General features: G+C 38.3%; 1 protein-coding gene across 1 annotated transcript in view; it reads left to right on the top strand.

The window, feature by feature from the left end:
• Nucleotides 1–401: 401 nt before the first annotated feature.
• MDN1 (midasin AAA ATPase 1) overlaps nt 402–17,550 on the top strand; it is a 172,875-nt gene continuing 155,726 nt past the window's right edge. Inside the window, exons 1-2 of the mRNA XM_027855090.1 lie at nt 402–503; nt 16,962–17,188. Of these exons, the coding sequence (XP_027710891.1) occupies nt 402–503; nt 16,962–17,188 (329 nt within the window). The remainder of the gene's footprint in view (nt 504–16,961; nt 17,189–17,550) is intronic.

Genomic DNA, 17,550 nt, shown 5'->3' with positions numbered 1-17,550 from the left:
TTCGTTGAGCTGCTCAGAGATTTCTATCCAGCCTCCTTGTCTACTTGTGGTCAGGCCCAGCTTTTGGTTCCATCCTCCCGGTCAACAGCGCCTGCGGCCTTTCGGTCGCCCAAAGTTCACCTTTCCGCCCCTCCCCCACCCCGCCTCAAAGGGTGGAGGCACTGCTGTCGCCTCACGTCGCCGTCGCCGGCAGATGACGTTGAGGGCCGCGTGCTCGCTGCACGTGTGCGGCTGCCCAGAAGCCGCGGCGGGTGCTTTCCTTGGGGGCGGTGGCAGTGCCGCGGCTGCGGTGCTATAGGATTAACGCGCACGCTGTGGAGGGGAGCCTGAGAAATCGCGTCAGGCGGAGGGCAGCGGGCTGCTGGAGTGGGTGGGCTGGGTGGGAAGCGGCTGCCAGGGACATGGAGCACCTGCAGCTGGATCTGGCGGCCGCCCCGCTGCGAATCCTCGCCGCCAGGAACGAAAAGAGCCGGAGCGAGCTCGGCAGGTTCCTGACGAAGCAGGTGAGCGCCCGGCCGCAGACCACCGGGGCTCTCGAGGGGTGCCGGGAGTCGGGGCGCGGAGAGGCCCCGGCGCGCCGCCGCTCCTCTCCGGCCTCAACCCGCACCAGAAATGCGGCGGGGGGTGGGGGTGGGGTTGGAGCGGTGTGGACCCGCTCTTCCTCACCTGGCATCCTCGGACTCGCGGGGACGGGGATTGTTTATCTCTTTGTATTTGTGTGTGTGCGTGTTGGGGGGAGGGTGTATTTTTTTTAAGGCGGGGCGTATTTGATTCTTCCGATCGCCGTCGTCCGTCCCTAAACCTGACTTGTTTTCTGAAATAGAGGTTGGGGGCTCCAGTCTTGTGGTCTCCAAGGCTGGAGCGCTGTTATATTCTCCAAATACGCATCCTCTAGCTTCTTCTTTTTTAAGGGGGTGGTGATTGGTTTCTGCTCATTTTCTTCTCTCCCCCTCTTTACCCTCAACCTGGGCCTCTTTTTCAGTTATGAAGGGGCAAGCATTTTTACTGCTTCCCTGGTATCTACCTAACCCAGAGGAGGGTGCTAAAAAAAAATACACACATACGTGTGTATGACATATATGTGAAACCTATCCTCAAGGAGCTTGCAGTCTAGGTGTTGAGACATGATGATTGAAGGACTGTGGAAAACAGCACTAAGAGCGTGATGCAGACAATAAGCTCCATAGGAGTTGAGCTGCGTGGGCTGGAACGGTTGAACTATGCCTTTCTGGATAGAAGTGATTCTTAGTAACTGGGCCATGCATCAGTCTTGGGGGATGCAGAGGGAGGGAGGAGAGGGTACATTCCCTGCTTGCAAGGAGCTTATCAGCTAATGGGGGCGGGGCACCTGCCCAAATGACTGATACCTGGGAGGATGTGTACAAAGGAGAATTCCAGTAAAGGTGCTGTGATTACTGATTAAAATATGTAAAATTTTAAAAAATGTAATATGGAAATATAAAAATCTGTAAAGTAAAACATTTATTTTATTACTATGATTGAAAGATTACTTTAATGGAAGGGAATGGGGTGGGAAAGGAACAGTGTCTGGGAATATTTAAAGACATAGATGGTACTACACAATTGGACCGAGAAGGGAAGGAGAGACCTCTGTAGATGTAGATGGGATGGGTGCTGGGGAAAGGAGGAGTCTAATCTAGGGGTAGTAATGGCATATGAAATGAATTTGGCTTCTTTCATTTGGGGATTGAGAGTAGTTGAGCTGGTCTGGAGCGGGGAATATGAGAAGATGATTAGTAGGGGGAAAGGCTAAAAAAACTGGTAGTTTGAAGCCAGATTGAGAAGAGCTTAGAGTGCCATGTTCAGAAGTTTTTACTTTAGTTAATAATGAGGATGGTTTTTGATTGAGGGCATGCAGTGATCAGGGCAGTTCGTTTTAGGAAGATTATTTTGGCAGATATTTAAAGGATATATTAGGATAAATAGCTAGGAGGCTCTGATAATAGTCTTGTTGAGAAGATTTGAGGCCTTACCTTAGTGTGGTTATAGTGGGAGTGGACATACGTGTTAGATTCAAATTCTATTCTGTTGCCTTATAATAGTTTGGAAGTGCTTGTGTTCTTGAAGGCTGTTTCAATGGAGTTGAAGCCCTAGCAGTTCTTGTCAAGATGGAAGGCAGGGTTATGGTGATGGGCAGCTCTGTATTAGTGTAATAACAGCCTAACTAAATTCAGAGAGCCTCATTATCAAAAGGTTGGCCCACAGGTGGTGAATTTTTGTTTTGTTCATAATAACTCATGAAATCATCTACCAAATTGTAGATTTGTTGTGTTCCGCATTTGCCGAAGTAGTACCCACATCAATATTTGGGGGAAAAAAAAAGATTTTTCTCAAAGAAGAATTAACAGGTCCAGGCAACTGATTGATTAAATATGGGAAATAGGGGGGTAATAAAGAGGCAAATGCCTCACAATTTATAGATGTGTGACTGGCAGGGTAGTAGTTCTATTAGAGATTAGTCAGAAGGTTTTGGAGTGAAGAAAATGATTTCATTTTGGACATTTGAGGTATTTGGCAGTTAGAAATAAGAGATTGTATGGAGGTGGTGGAGCAGTTGGGGGTGAAGATAAATAATTGGGAGTTATTTGTGTAGAGAGCATAATTGAAGCCTGGGAAGAGGAACACAGGCTTGAATGTGTGTAGAGAGAAGAGATGAATTAATTGGCAAATAACTGAACCTCCCACATTTAAGGTTTAGGAGGAGGATGTCTGAGGGGATATTTAACAATGGTGAACAAGGTATTGGAGGATGAAGACCAAAAAGACCATTAGCTCTTGGAATGTTAATTAGCATTTATATAGCCTCCCAATCACAAGTGAGGTACCACTTTTATTTCCATTTTATAGTTGAGGAAATCGTGGCTTAAATTTTTGTAAGAGACTTGCTCAATTTGGATGTATTTAAGTCCAAGCCTTTGTAACTCCCAAGCTCAAATTATTAGATCAACTATGCTAGGCTGCCTTCCTAAGGATAAGTACTTTTGGAAAGAAGTGTTTCAGTAGAGTGGTGGGAGTAAGAAGCTAGATTGCTGGGGTTTGAGGAGTCAATAGGGAGGGAAGAAGTGCAGGCAATGAATAATAGCATCCTTTTTCTTTAAGTTTGTCATTGAATGACAAAACAGAGAAAATAATAATAGGGTCCAGGAAAAGCTTTTTAGGTTCAGGCAAACTTGAATATTTTTGCTGTTAAGGAGGGTAAGATTATGGAAGAGGAGCTAAGAGAAGATTGATTTTTCGTGACTTGCCCGGGAAGAACAACAACCTCTTCCTCTGCGACAGAAAGGAAAGGTAATAGGGAAGGAATTGAGAAGTTTATAGTGGTGGAAGGGATTCTCAAGGGCTGGGCTCTTACTGTCACTGGTCAAATTGGGAGGCCAGCTATCTGCTTAGTGGTGGGTGGATGGAGAATTGAGAAGAGGACATTTGTAATAATTGTTACAATAACTGATATCAGTTCATGTCTCAGGCTCTTTAAATAGAGGCAGTGTTGCATGAGGTAGAGAGCTGACTTTGTAGCTAGAAAGACCTGAGTTCAAATCCTGCCTCTGATAGATACATAGTGGGTATGTGACCCTGAACAAGCCATTTAAACCTTCAGTGCTCTAAGTAACTCTGAAGAGAATTAAATTAAATTGTAGAAAAGATGCTAAACCCTGAATTAAGAGGGAGTTTCTTCATCCACAGTTTAAGGAGCGCTGAAGGGCTGTGAGTATAAAAAGTTTAAGAAGCCCTGCTTTATACCAGTGAAGTCATAGGTCCTACTTCTATCCTTAAGATTTAGAAAGTTAAAAGAATAAAATAATTGCATTATAAACGTAAAAGTCCAGTTGAGGTTAGACAGCATAAATTTGTCAGAAGACTAATGGGAGATGCATTTCTGAGTATGGACTGGGCTTTGTGACAGATTAAACTTGAGGACTGAGAAATGACTGAGAATGGTGAGAAATGTCATTAACAGAGACAAATGCATTTCTCCCTCTAATGTAACAGTTATTGTCTGTACAGTTCATGTGACAATTAATCACGGATTGCTTTGTGATGGCTCTTCTATCATTGCCTTGAATTGTTAATCTTTTATTATTTAACTTTGTGTTTGACTTGTCCTCTCAATTAGATGAAATGTTTCCTTATAGCACATAGCTCAGCACCCTGCACACAGAGGGTGCCTATTGATGTATCCATTTGAACGATTGCACCACAAGTTCAATAATGTCATCATTAAGGTTCATATTTGATATGTCTTAAATTCACATGGAAATTATTAGCTCAGTACAGTTTTCCACTTAGCTTTTATTAAGCACAATTTGGTTTTGCTGTAGGCACATATGGATCTATGGCATATGTATGTAGCACATATTGGATATATAAAAAGGATTTGTGTGACTACTGTAATGTCCTCAATACACCATGGTTTTCACATTGACTGAAGCTACACGTTGGATCTCTATTGACTTGCTCATAAAAAGCAATTCCATTAGGCCTTCTAAAAAAAATTTCAGCCAAGCCTAAGGGGAGATAAGAGATCTTCTTAGAAAAATAGATTTAACCATTATTATTCATACTTAGTAGTGGAAAATAGGGCATTCTTAACTGAATATAGTGAGGCAAGTTGCCCTTCAGGTCTCTGTTAGACTATCTTTTTTCCCTTCTATTTCTCTTAAAGGATAAAAGATTTTAAGCGTGGGTTTACTGCTATACTTAGCTTTCTGTATTGAAATATTTTATCTGAAGCCTTTTACCCACCTCCTGACAGACAGGTGATGGATTCAAGATGCAGAATGAGACCGCATTTTTGGACATGACCAGTGTAGGGGAATGGTTTGGGTTGAATATGCATATTTGTTTTAAGAGCCGGTTTTTTCTTTCTTTTTTGGTTAAGTAGGTAAGATGAGAAGGAAAGAAAATAAATGCTTGTTAATTGGGGGAAAAAAGTTAAAATTTTTTTTTACCTTCCAAACCCCCATGGAAGAGTCTGTAATTGCTTATCTTTCTTACTTCTTTAAAGAAAAAAAAATCAAACCTTTTAGGACACAGCAAAGCCTTTTGAGTCATGCGTTCACATTTAGAATCTTAGGTGTAGATTTTCTAGAAGTATGGTACAAGAGTGAAAATTTTTTCACTTTGCAGTAGAATCCTCTTTTAGATAGAACTAGTGAGAGATGAATAAATTAGTGTCTTCCTAGGGCCTGGGTGGCAGATATTTTTTTTTGTCTTTCTCTATTGTAATGTTTAAATCATCTAGCACAATGTTTGACATACGATATTTTGAAATTTTTCTATGCCCTAAGCAAGTTACAGATCCTTTTACGGCATATTTTACTTTTGGCTTGATTATCAATAAAAGAAATATGACTATGTAATTTTAGAACTGAAAAATACCTTAAAAATCATTTAATTCAACCCTTACATTTTATAGACTGTTATGTTGAGGCCCAGAATGGTAAAGTGACATGTGCAAAGTCATATAGCATGTTAATGGTAGAATTGATACTCTACGGTCTCCTCTCCCCTCTTCCTCCCTTCCCCCTTTCTATTTGAAATTCATAAAGGTTTCTAGTTCCAACATGGATTCTCTCACTGTTTCCCTATGTCTCTAAGTAATTTTTAAAGAATTAGAAATATGTATCATTAGGACTTACAAGACAGTGTTCAGTTAGTTATCTTAGTTGCTTTGGATTTTTATTGAGGTTTCTAGGTAGTATCTCTTTAGCTATATAGCCATATTACAGCTGATATATGTAGTGCTAACAATTCATCTTGGAACAGAATAACACCTGGAAGGAAAATTCAACCCCAGGAGCATTGTTAAAAGGCACCATATGAACTCATCTGACAGTTGGGTTTAGTACAAGAAGCAACATGCTAATGATGAAATAAATATAGATTTAGGCGTATGATTTCAACTCAAGTCAGGAGCTTCTTGGAGCCATATGAAACTGTCCTTGTCTTAGCTAAAGAGGATTTGTCATTGGCTACTGAGGGCTGCTCTTTCCAAATGAAACTGGAAGGCCTGTGGGTCCCCCTCTCCCTTTTTTCAGGATAAATTATAAAGGATGAACCTGACTCCCAGAAGCTCCCTCTTTGTTTTCGTAGGAGATATGTGTACAGTGACCGTAGAATCACAATACCATAGATTTAGAGCTGGAAAAAGACTTCAGAGATCATGTCCAGTTCCTTCTCATCTTACAGCTGAGGATACTGAAACCTGTGGATGATTAAGTGACTCTCTCAAGGTTGCATAGGTAACAAGTAGCGGGATTGAACCCAGGTCCTCTGACTCCACACCAGACTTTATTTCCACTGTATCATGCTGCCTTTCTCCTTTCATTTGGGCTTGAATCTCACTTTAGTAACTTGAAAAATTGCTCTCTTTTTACTAGAAATTAGTGATCCTCCCCCCAGTGTTAGGGCCCTGGGACTCCTGACTAAGATAAGAACTCCGAACAAGTCCTGAGGGAACCTATTTTGTCCATACATCAGGTGATTTAACTGATTCTGTTTTTTTTTTAATTTGTAAACTCCGCCCTTCCACTCCCACCGCCACCCCTGTTGAAGGCTAGACACAGTCTTGTATTCTATTTAATCTTTATATCTTCCCTCAGATCTTTGCTAATAGATGTCTAATTTTTGTCAAATTAAATGGCATTTATTTTAAATTGAATTATAATCAGGCTGTAATTGTCAAAAGACTTTAGAGTCTGCTTTATCTGTTTGCCTCTTTATGACAGGGTCATCCATCTTCAGGTTCTTGGGAGATTATCCCAGTTAAGCAAATTCTTGCAGGCTCCAGCAAGCTGGAAAAGCTTTGGAGTACAGGCCTGGTGTTTCTGTTAGCTAATAAGACCAGTCTTTATCTAGGCTCATCATTAGGCTATCAGGTAACCATAGCAACTTGCTATGGCCACTTGTAGCCATAGCAACTCATAAAAATGTGCATCAGCTGTCGTGTCTGGCCTGTACCAGTTCAGTATGGGTTTGGCCTCATCTTCACCTGCGTATTCTCTGGAGTTTTTCCTTGTTTCTCTACATTTTTATCTTAATAATTGATAGGATAATAAGATAATAAATTTAAAATTGAAAGTAACCTTGGAGGTCTTATGGTTCATCTTCCACATTTTACAGATGAGGAACCTAAGGACTGCAGAGGACAAGTGACTTCTCCAAAGGCATACAATTAAGAAGTGGCAGATTGGGGACTCAAACAGAGGTCCTCTGACTCCAGATACAGCCTTTATTCCACTAACCCATGCTGTAGTATAGTAGAAAAGAAAAACAACAAACACAAATACATATTTGAGAAATAATTGATCTGGGTTTGAAGTATGACTGCCATTGGCCAACAGTTTATTTCAGCCAAATTACTTGAGAGATCACATTAATAGAACACTCGAGGTCATGCAAAGCATTCTTTTTCTCCAGGCTCCTGTAAGATATGAAGTCCAGGTAGTGTCATCTTATCTTAAAGATAAGGAAGCTGCCTCTCAGAGAGCTCAAATGATTTGTTGTAGCTTCATGAAGCTGGTAAAGTGCTGGAGGCAGGAATCTAACTCTGATTTAACAGTTTTATGTAGCTTTTGGCAAGGCATTGGTGAAAGAAAGCAAAGAAAGAAAGAAACTTCTTATCTTCATGTACTTTGCAATCAGTAGCTACTAATTTTTTTTTTTTTTACTCCAAGACCAGTGCTTTTCCTGCTGTATTTAGCTAGACTAGTTTTCTCTTAAAATTTCTTAAAAATTTTATTTTTTAGTTCACAAGCATTTACTTTTTCTCCCTGCCCCTCCCCCCCTGCACTCCTCTCCCCATTCAGAAAACAAGGAAAACAAATTCCCTCATTGGCCATGTCCAGAAATTCATGTTTCATTCTGCACCTGGAGTCCATCGGAGGTGGGTAGTATGCTTCATCATTGATCTGCTGGAGTCATGGTTAGTCACTGAATTGATCAGTATTCTTAAGTCTTTACATTTTGTTTGTTTTTAACAGTGTTGTCCGTGTAAATTATTCTCTTTCTATTCATTTCACTCTGCATTCATTTCTGCAGGTCTTCCCAGGTTTCTCTGAAAGTATCCCTTTCATAAATTCCTAGGCAAAGTAGTATTCCCTTACATTCTGGTATCATTGCCCAGTTGATGGTCATCCTTTTAGTTTCCAGTTCTTTACCAAAAAAGCTGCTGTGTATTATTTTTGTACATATGGGTCCTTTTTCTGTTTCTTTGGGGTGAGGGCCTAGTAGTAAATATTGCTGGGTCAAAAGATATTCACCGTTAGTTACTTTGGGGGCATAGTTGCTTTCCAAAATGTCTGGACCAATTCATAGTTCTACAAAGAATGCATTAATGTGCCTGTTTCCTCACAACTCCTCCAATATTTGTGATTTTTCTTTTCTAAATTTTTGCCAATTTGTGGAATCTCAGAGTTGATTTCACATGCATTTCTCTTGTGGTATTTTTTTCACGTGGCTGTTGGATTTCTTTGAAAACTGTCTATTCATATCCTTTGACAATTTATCAGTTGAGGAATGGGGATAATGCTTAATCTGGTTACCTCACAGATTTATTGTGGGGGCAAAATTTTGTAAGCTGTAAAGTCCTTTGAATTATGAAAAATTACATTATAATTGCTTCTGATAAAAGCGGATATATTTTTTTCAAGTACTTGGAGTTCAAGAAATGTACTAGTCCTGATCTCATACACTACAGTTTGACAGTGGTGACCAGTCCTGACTTTTAGACATCCCTGGTTTTCTCCAGTTATTTCAGATGTGGTTGAAGGCATTGACCATTAACCATCAAATAAAGATTTATTTATATTGTGTATTGCCTGTTTAGTAAAGGAAGGAAATATATTATAGGTGTACATTTTGGAAAGATTTTTCAATAAGGGTTGAAACAAGATTTTCTGACCTTACCTAGGATTGTCCTCCAAGTGCTGTTTTGAAAACTGTAGTAGAACCTACTGCATGAGCTTAGTCTCCAGTAGCATAGCCTTTAAGAGCCCAGGCTCACCTTCAAGCCTAGATGAGGGAGGCATGGGAGGAGGTTTTCAGTGTAGCAAATATAAGGTACTTTGGGAAGCATTTTTCCCTCATTCAGTGTCCTGTTTTTTGCTTCCTTTTTTTCCCCCTACTCTGAGCCCCCTAACCCAGCAGTCCTAAAAACTAAAATAAAAGCCAGATGGTCACTTTAGCTTATTTTTGGGAAACCAGATAGTAATGTTTCAAGACAGTCATGTGAGTGGTAGCTTCCCCTTTGGGAGTTTTCTCAGTTGAATATGAACATCTTTAGCATCCCTCATTGCTTCTTATGGAGGGTGGGAGGGAGAAATGATACCTTTACATTCTTCAACAATATCCTCGCTTTCAAAGTACATGGCCTTCATGGTCAGTATATGGATTAGTTTTACTCAAATTGACTATGCTTGTTTGTTCCATGGTGGGTGGGAAGAAAGAATCGTTGATAGTGATGCCAAAAAAAAAAAGAAAAGAAAGGAGGCTGGCTCATTGGATCATTTAGCAAAATGCACAAAAGAGAACAGAAAGAAGTTCAGAGAGACACAGAGAAACAGTACAAGTTTGGAACTGTGTTGAATTTATTATCTACTTTTTTTAAAGAAATTGTATGTAATAGATTCTCAGTATCATATGGTTATCTCTTTCTGTTCTCTATATGAAAATGTTCATATTTGTGGGTATTTGTCAAGGACAGAATAACAAAAAAAATTTAAAAAGTGTCTGTTATTGTTGCGATGTCCTCACTCTGATCTAGGTCATTTAATTCCAGGAGACTAAAGAGATTGTCAACTTTATTTTTTTTTAACAATGAAAATATTTTCCTTTTGAATCAGTAGAGCTTAATAAGACTCTTTTTGCTCATTTTAATCATAGTTGACATTTTACGTACTATCTCATTTGAGCCTCACCACAAAATAATCCTGGGAAGTAGGTACTTCACTTGTTGTTTTCCCCACCTTACAGATGAGGAAATTGAGGATTGAGAACATAAGCCCATAGTCATAGTATGCATTAGTGGTTGGATTTAAATCTAGACCCACAGGACTCCAAGTCCAGGACTCTTTCCATTATATCTGAATACCTATCAAATTCTATTTTTTTAAATTACTTTTTTACTGAAGCAAGCATTTTAGCAGCCCTTAAATTGATGACAGCAAATCAAAACAGGTTATAAAAATACATTCATTGTGAAATGATCATGGCAAAAAAAATTCCACAGAGACCCAAACAATCCTATTATTACTAATCACTAAATCACTAAATCGATTCAGAGGCCTTTTAGTGAATCGTCTGTTAAAACAAAGTCTTTGTTTCTGGAAGGTTCCGTTTTAAGGCTTTTAAGACGTGTTTCCTTATATGTTGCCTTTTGTTGATTATTCTGATTTAAAGCTCTTTGGTTGCTATCATGGACTTGTGTATTTATATATGTGGTTGGTTTTTTTTGGGGGGGTGGCGAGACAGTCAGGGTTAAGTGACTTGCCCAGGGTCACACAGCGATTGAGTATCATGTGTCCGAGGCTGGATTTGAACTCAGGTCCTCTTGACTCCAGGGCCAGTGTTCTACCCACTATGTTACCTAGCTGCCCCAACTTGTGTATTTACATAAACATCACACTTCTTAGTGTTACTGTCATTGTTTCAGGGTTGTAGAATTTTTGTGTAGAAAAGATTTCTGATGTCATCTTCCTTTTGATAGACTCATTTTACAGCTAAGTTTCATACATGGCTTCTATTCCTGATGCCTCATAGTAGGGTGAAGGGGCACTTCTGACCTGACCTCTTACCTTTTGGGAACAGAGAAGAATGCAGATATTGTTGACTTGTGACAGATACAGTTTCATAAATTTTGAACTAGAAGATCACTCAGAGGCTATCTAGCCCAGTGGGTTGATGACCTCAGTTACTAGATAGTTAAGTGGTAAGGCTGAGATTTAAACCTAGGTCCTCTGACTCCAAATTCAGTCCTCTTTCTATTCCACCATGGTCCTCTCTCATTTCACATTCAGCATTCTTTTCCCCTGTACTAAGCTGCGGCTTACATGTGTGTACATACATATTCATATGTAGGATGGTTGTGATATTTTGGAAAAAATGAGTTTGTGTGGTCTTACTGAGATCCATAAAGCAGTTAGTGACAGACACAAAAGTGTTCTAGACACAGTCTTTTTTCTTGCCTGGCTTTTACCTGGAACCCATTAATGCTGTGAACTTCTTTACACCATGCTTCTTGGGAGGGGAGAATTCATTAGCTAATGCCTAGGATTGTGAAAGTAGGAATAAATGTCCTTCCTGAGATGACTTGGAAGGTGGGAGTGAAAGTTTCTGGCTAGGTAACTGTAGGTTAAGTTACACTGATGAGCAAGATTAATCAGCTGTGGATAATATCTTTTTCCTGTGTTATACATAAATAAAGAAAAAGGAAGCCAGGAAACAAGCATTAATTAGGTGCTTGCTATGTGCTTGTTAAAAAAGGAATTTTAAAGAAAGACCTTTTTCCATTTCTTAACTCTATCAATAATGAAATAGAAGCATAAACTCCCCTTCTCCTCCCAATCTCTTGAAGCCTTTGGCCCTGGATGCGAACATACCTTTTCCTTTTCATTCGGATTGCTTTATCTTTATGATCACCTTAACTCAAGCCCATAAAATTAAATCCTAAGACGTAAAGAAGATAAAATCCAGAAAAGGACATCAAATGCTGGAATGTTGAATTCTGATTATCATCTGGTCTACTACACTGCTGAATGAATTTTTGAATAAGTTTCTGTACCTCCAGGTTCTTCATGTGTGAAAACGGAAGAAATGGTATCAATTCACGGTATAGCTGTGAAAAATATTTTGTAGAATTTTAAACAGAGTTTACAATCTATTGCTTTTGAGGCAAGGGATAATTTTTTATATTTATATATTATATATTTGTTATGTTTATGTTATATTATATTTATATATTATATATAATTTTATATATTTATAATTTTTTAAATTAATACCTTTGTTTTTTATACTAGGATGTCCTCCCTGCTAAGGGACCAAAAAAAAAAAAAAAGCCCCCAAAACAAAAACCGAAGATATTTAAGCAAGACTACCTCACTGTGACTGTCAGCATTCTGCATCCCTTAGAGGAAGATACTGTGATTTTATTAACTGTCCTCTGGAACCAGTATTTGCCTTTGATTTGAGTTCAATTTTTATTTTTAATTATTGTTTTAATTTTGCTTTTTAATTGTTTACATTAATGTTGTTAACATTGCTTATGCCCTACTAATTCTGCTTTTTTCACTCTGCAGAAGTTTGTACATGTTTCAAAGGAGAATATTTTCCCATTCCTTTGATTCTAAAACACAGCTATCAAAACCTGATGATGTACCTGATGCATATGATTTCCATCTATTTTTCTGGGATAGTCCTGATTTTGTTTTAAATTGTCTTTAATGAGGCTTTGCAAAGGAACATCCTTTGTTAAGTCATATGTTATTTTTTTTTGTCTCTGTTCCTATATGTTACCAAAAGCATTGTATAATTATGAAACCCGAAAAACTATTTGTCCAACCCATCCCTTACTAAGAATTCTCCTTACAATGTCCTCAAAAAATAGTCATTCAGTTTTTATTTGAAGACCTTCAGAAGAAGAACGCACTTATCTCCCCAGGCATCACATTCTACTTTTTTGTGGACCTTGTACTTTAGACTTTTGTTTCCTTACATTGTGCTAAAAGGTATCTTTCAGGTTGGATTGCCTCTGGTCAATCTCAGAGCTCCTTTAATGACCTCCAGACTTCCAGAAACAAGGCCCATCCTTTTGTTAACAGTATTCTACCAGTGTCATTTAACTACTTGCATTGGAGCACCACTATTGTATCTGAAGAATTATGAATAAGAACATAAAACATAGGGTATTTTTCAAGTATATAGATATGTGATTAAAAAAAGAAACTATAGGCTGGTTACGTGGTATGAAAGAAACTAATAGACAGCGGGACTCTGTGTTCTCCTGATGTTAGGAGAAAGAAACCCTTGTCTGATAGATCTCCACCCTCTATGTGTGCTAGTTGTGCAAGATTAATGAGAAGACATGGACAAGAGTTGGACAGAATGAGAAGATAGTGATAAGTTTTGAGTTTCATCATTAGAGGAAGCATCCAGAGTCGATGAGGTCAAGATCCATTTCAATACTGAAGTTCTAGTTCAGCTCTCTGGGTCTAAACGGAACAAGTCTAATCCCTTTTCCGTGTAGTAACCTTTCAAATATTTGAAGGTAATTGTGACAAACTCTAAGTCTTCTCTTTAGGCTAAACGTTCCCAATTTCTTCAACTGATGCCTTTCATAAAGTATAATCTCTTGGGGCCATTTACCATTTTGGACCTTAAAGATCACTGTGTTGAATTTTTTTCCCAAATCAGAAATCTCTTCTACAACATCCATGATACATGGTCATCCTGCTTGTGTACTTCTGGATGAGGGGGAGCTCTAGGTGGCAGCAGCAGTGTTGTATTTGAACATTGCCTCTTGTTAATGCCAACAACTGTGTCTCCCTATCCTACTCCCCACATGGTTTCCCCGAAACCCCCCATCCTCATATAGCTCAGTGGATCTGTAATCATATAGAGAGATGGTAATACAGCCACACCTTATCTGGAGAGCCATGTTCCACCATCTCAGTGAACATATTGTCCATTCATTCTTAGACTTCCTGAACTCTGGCTTAGTCAGAAAAAAGCTTTCCAGGAAGAAATTGACTAGAAAATGACAAATCGTGGATTATTCACCAAGATAATGGTTCTGATTTAATATCTATTTTAAATGTTATCAAATGAGTCATCTTTGCTTCTTAGTTCATTGTACATTCAAAAGAAAAAGAAATGCAAATCACAGCTAAAACGGGGAAAATTACAAAGACAAATTTGACACTCGAACTTTGACTCTACCAGTCAACCAACAAATACTTATATGAAGACCGTGCCTTCAAGGAACTTATGCTCTAATCATACATAAAATAAGGGGAAAAATATGAGAGACTTCTATTATTGGTCTTGTACGCTTTTTGCTCTTCACAGGATGATTGAATCAGAGTTGGAAAGAACCTTAGAGGTTAGAAAGGGCAACCCATATGCAAACAGAATCTTCTCACAGTGTGCTTGCTGCTGACGCTGGTCATCTGATCATTTGAAGGCTTGCACTAAAGGAATCCACTTCCTCCAAACTTCCAGTTGGGATAGACAGCTCTAATTTTGAAAAACTTCTTAGTTATATCAAGCCCTAAATTTGCTTATTTGCAACTTACATGTTTTGCTTCCGAGTTTTGTATTCTAGGTGTAAACAGAACAAAGGCTAATCATAAATCTCTTCCACATGACAGCCTTTCAACTAAATGAAGATAGCTGTCATCTTTCTTTTTTCCACCCTAATCTTCCCTTCTCTAGGCCAATACACCCCCCAGTTGCTTCAGCTGCTCCTCATGTAGTAAGAATTAGTCAGCAAGCATTTATTCTACCCTAGGCAAGATGTGGATTTAAGACAAAAAATGAAATTGTCTTTGCCCTTTTGAGGGCAAAAGAGAGTTTACATTCTATTGGATCCCAAGATCCTCATTATTCATCATCCATACTAAGTCTCCTAATTGTGGTTTTTCTCTAAGATTCTCTCATAGTCTTTTTTATTGTCTCTATACATTTTCTTTTGGCAACTTTTTTAACTTCCATGGGTTTAATTATAATCACTAAGCAGGTGACTCACCAGTTTAAACATCTAGCCCTATGCTTCATTCCCATATTGCCATTTGCTTATTGGATATTTCATTCAGGATGTCCTAGAGACATCTCAAAATTGAACTTATTATCTCCAAACTCTCCCTTCTTTTAGATGTCCCTATTTCTTTAAAAAAAAATTTTTTTTTCGATGTCTGTTTTTCCCCATCACCTAGATTTTCCTCCGAATCCCTTCCTTGCCTATCTCCTAGAGAAATATAACCCTGCCTATCTCCTAGAGAAATATTATTGGTGATGAATTTATACTTTTATTCCTTGATCTTAGAGATGGCCTTTCTGGATGACTCTCTCAGTTCCTCCCAAACTGGCACTTCATACTAAAGGACTCCATGTACCAGAAGTCTTTCCTGATGCCACAATTTGTGTTTTGGTCTTCCTCAGATTACCTTGTATTTGCATATTTGTTATATACATGTTGTGTTCTACTCCTCTTCTTCCCAACTCCCCAAGAAGAATGTACGGTCTTCTGAGAGACTTTATCTTCATATACCTTGAATGTGGCATAGTGCTTTGCTTCATAAATGTTTGTTAAATTGAATCAGGTGCTTGGAGAATTCAGGCCAATTAGGGATTGCCTGTTGGTGGTGAGTAGGATTGGAAATAGGATTCTTAAATGGTGACTTGTACCGACTGGGTGCTTAATTTGTGTTTGAGTGAGTGAAATGAATGCTGGCAGTTTGTTGTCTGTATTACAAAAGTCATGCTACATTAGATATTGATGCCTATAAAGCTGCTAGTCTTGCCTCAGCATTCTAGATTACTTGATGTTTTCTGGATATTTCAACTATCTGACCTTCTGTGACAGTCATTCCTATTATTTGAGACTTAAAAAGAGTTTAGAAGTAAAATCCCATTTCAAAGAAGCATGACTCAAGACCTTTTAGAAAGTAGATTTTTCTGGCAAAGACCAGTTCTTTACAGTTCCATAGAAGGAGAGAATGGAAGCTTTATGAAAGCAAAAACTGTTGTATTTATATCTTCTTACTCCCAGAGCCTATCACAGTGTCTGGCATATAGTAAATGATTGTTGAATTAATGTTATGTAAATAGAGAACTCTTCTAAATTAATGTTACCTTTTTTTAAAAAACATTTTTATTCTGAACTTGGCAAATACTAATAAAATGATTCTTCAACGTAGAACAAAGAAGATTGTACGTGAAACTTTAAATCTCTATTTACATACACCTTGCTTTACTTCTAACCAAGTAATAAATTCTACAATTAACTTGCAAAGGTGTCCTGCTTGTCTCTATTGCCTTCTGAGAGGCTTTATATAATATGTATTTTTATATAATATAGTATCATATATTTAAGAATTAAAGGGGTTTCTTACCACTTGTATAGTATATTTCTCCCATTTTACAGATAAGGAAACTGGGGCCAAGAGGTGAACTCCAAGACCATAAGGGAGTAAGTAGGAAAGACATGATTTTGAACCATGATTCCAAATGTATGGTTCTTTCTGTTAGGTCACACTGTCACTCTTTATAACACAAGAGCTTGATTTGTGATACTTGCATTAACAGTGGGAAAGAGCATAGATAATATATAATTAGCTATTTACTGTTTCCTTCATCTTGGCATTAGGTAGCGATTATCTTCCAACCTCCCTTACAGTTTTGTAGCTTAGATGTTCTAGTTAGTTCTCCAAAGGAAAAAAAAAGCATCTAAAGTTCAAATTACCTACAAAAACAAAAAAATCCCTTTCAGAAAGTTGAAGGAAAAGGATAATGAGATTTGCTTCCTTCCTCTGCCCACCCTTCAGGAGATCAAAATGTGATATTGGGTAGGTTAATTAATGATAGCCTCAGTTTGCCCTTTTGTGAAATGGGGGACAATGCGTGCTGTAACTTCGTAGGATTGTTGTGAAGAAAGCCAATTATGTAAGTTTTCAAATTCAGTGTAAATAAAGCTGCTTTTGTTTCACTTCAAAACAGGGTACATGATTTCTGGTAATAGTGGATATTAGTGTTAGCAAAATTTCATTGCAGCAAATATCTGGACCCTATGTGGCGATTGTTAAAGAGAATTTTATCTGTTTTCCTTAGCTAGATTCATTTTTGAAGCTTGGAAATTAGTTTGCCTAATTTCTTTAGGCAGTGGAATACTGACTTGGTGCAAACATGTTATTAAAACTAGAGATTTTTTTTTACTTCTCACCTAGACATGGACTCAGCAAGATCGTCAATGTATTCTTAGTACTTTATCACAGCTGCTTCTGGATAAAGAATGTACTGTCCTGATTGGTCGTCATCTTCGACCTATTCTCTTGGATTTGCTGGAAAGAAATAGGGAAGCCATCCAAGCTGGAGGTCAGATCAACCATGATCTACATGAAAGGCTGTGTGTGGCCATGAGCAAGCTTATCAGTAGCCATCCTGATGTCCTTCCGTGAGTAATCCTTTTATTCTATGTATTTTTGTCTGTGATGATTGAACCTATTCCCTCCTGGATAGCAAGGGAAGAGTCTTACTGAAAAAGATGGAATAAAGATACTAAAAAGGGTATAATGATTATAACTTTGTAATTAAAAAATAAATAAACAAAACAATACCAGAATCTCTTTATTCTGGCTTTGAGAAAAGTACTGACTACATAATACAAAATAGGTTATGTCCACCTCTCAGATCTTGAACTCTGAAATTCTTCTCTTTATCTACCTCTACCTCTCATAGCTTTTATTGCTCACCTTTATGCCTGCTAGACCTACTCTTTTTTTTAGTATAATTTTTTTATTTTTAACATGTGTTTTT

Source organism: Vombatus ursinus, unplaced genomic scaffold (assembly GCF_900497805.2).
Source record: "Vombatus ursinus unplaced genomic scaffold, bare-nosed wombat genome assembly UNPS02000582.1, whole genome shotgun sequence".
In the NCBI taxonomy this organism is placed as follows: Eukaryota; Metazoa; Chordata; class Mammalia; order Diprotodontia; family Vombatidae; genus Vombatus; species Vombatus ursinus.
The sequence above is the reverse complement of the archived record's forward strand: the minus strand, read 5'-3'. Positions and strand labels throughout refer to the sequence as shown.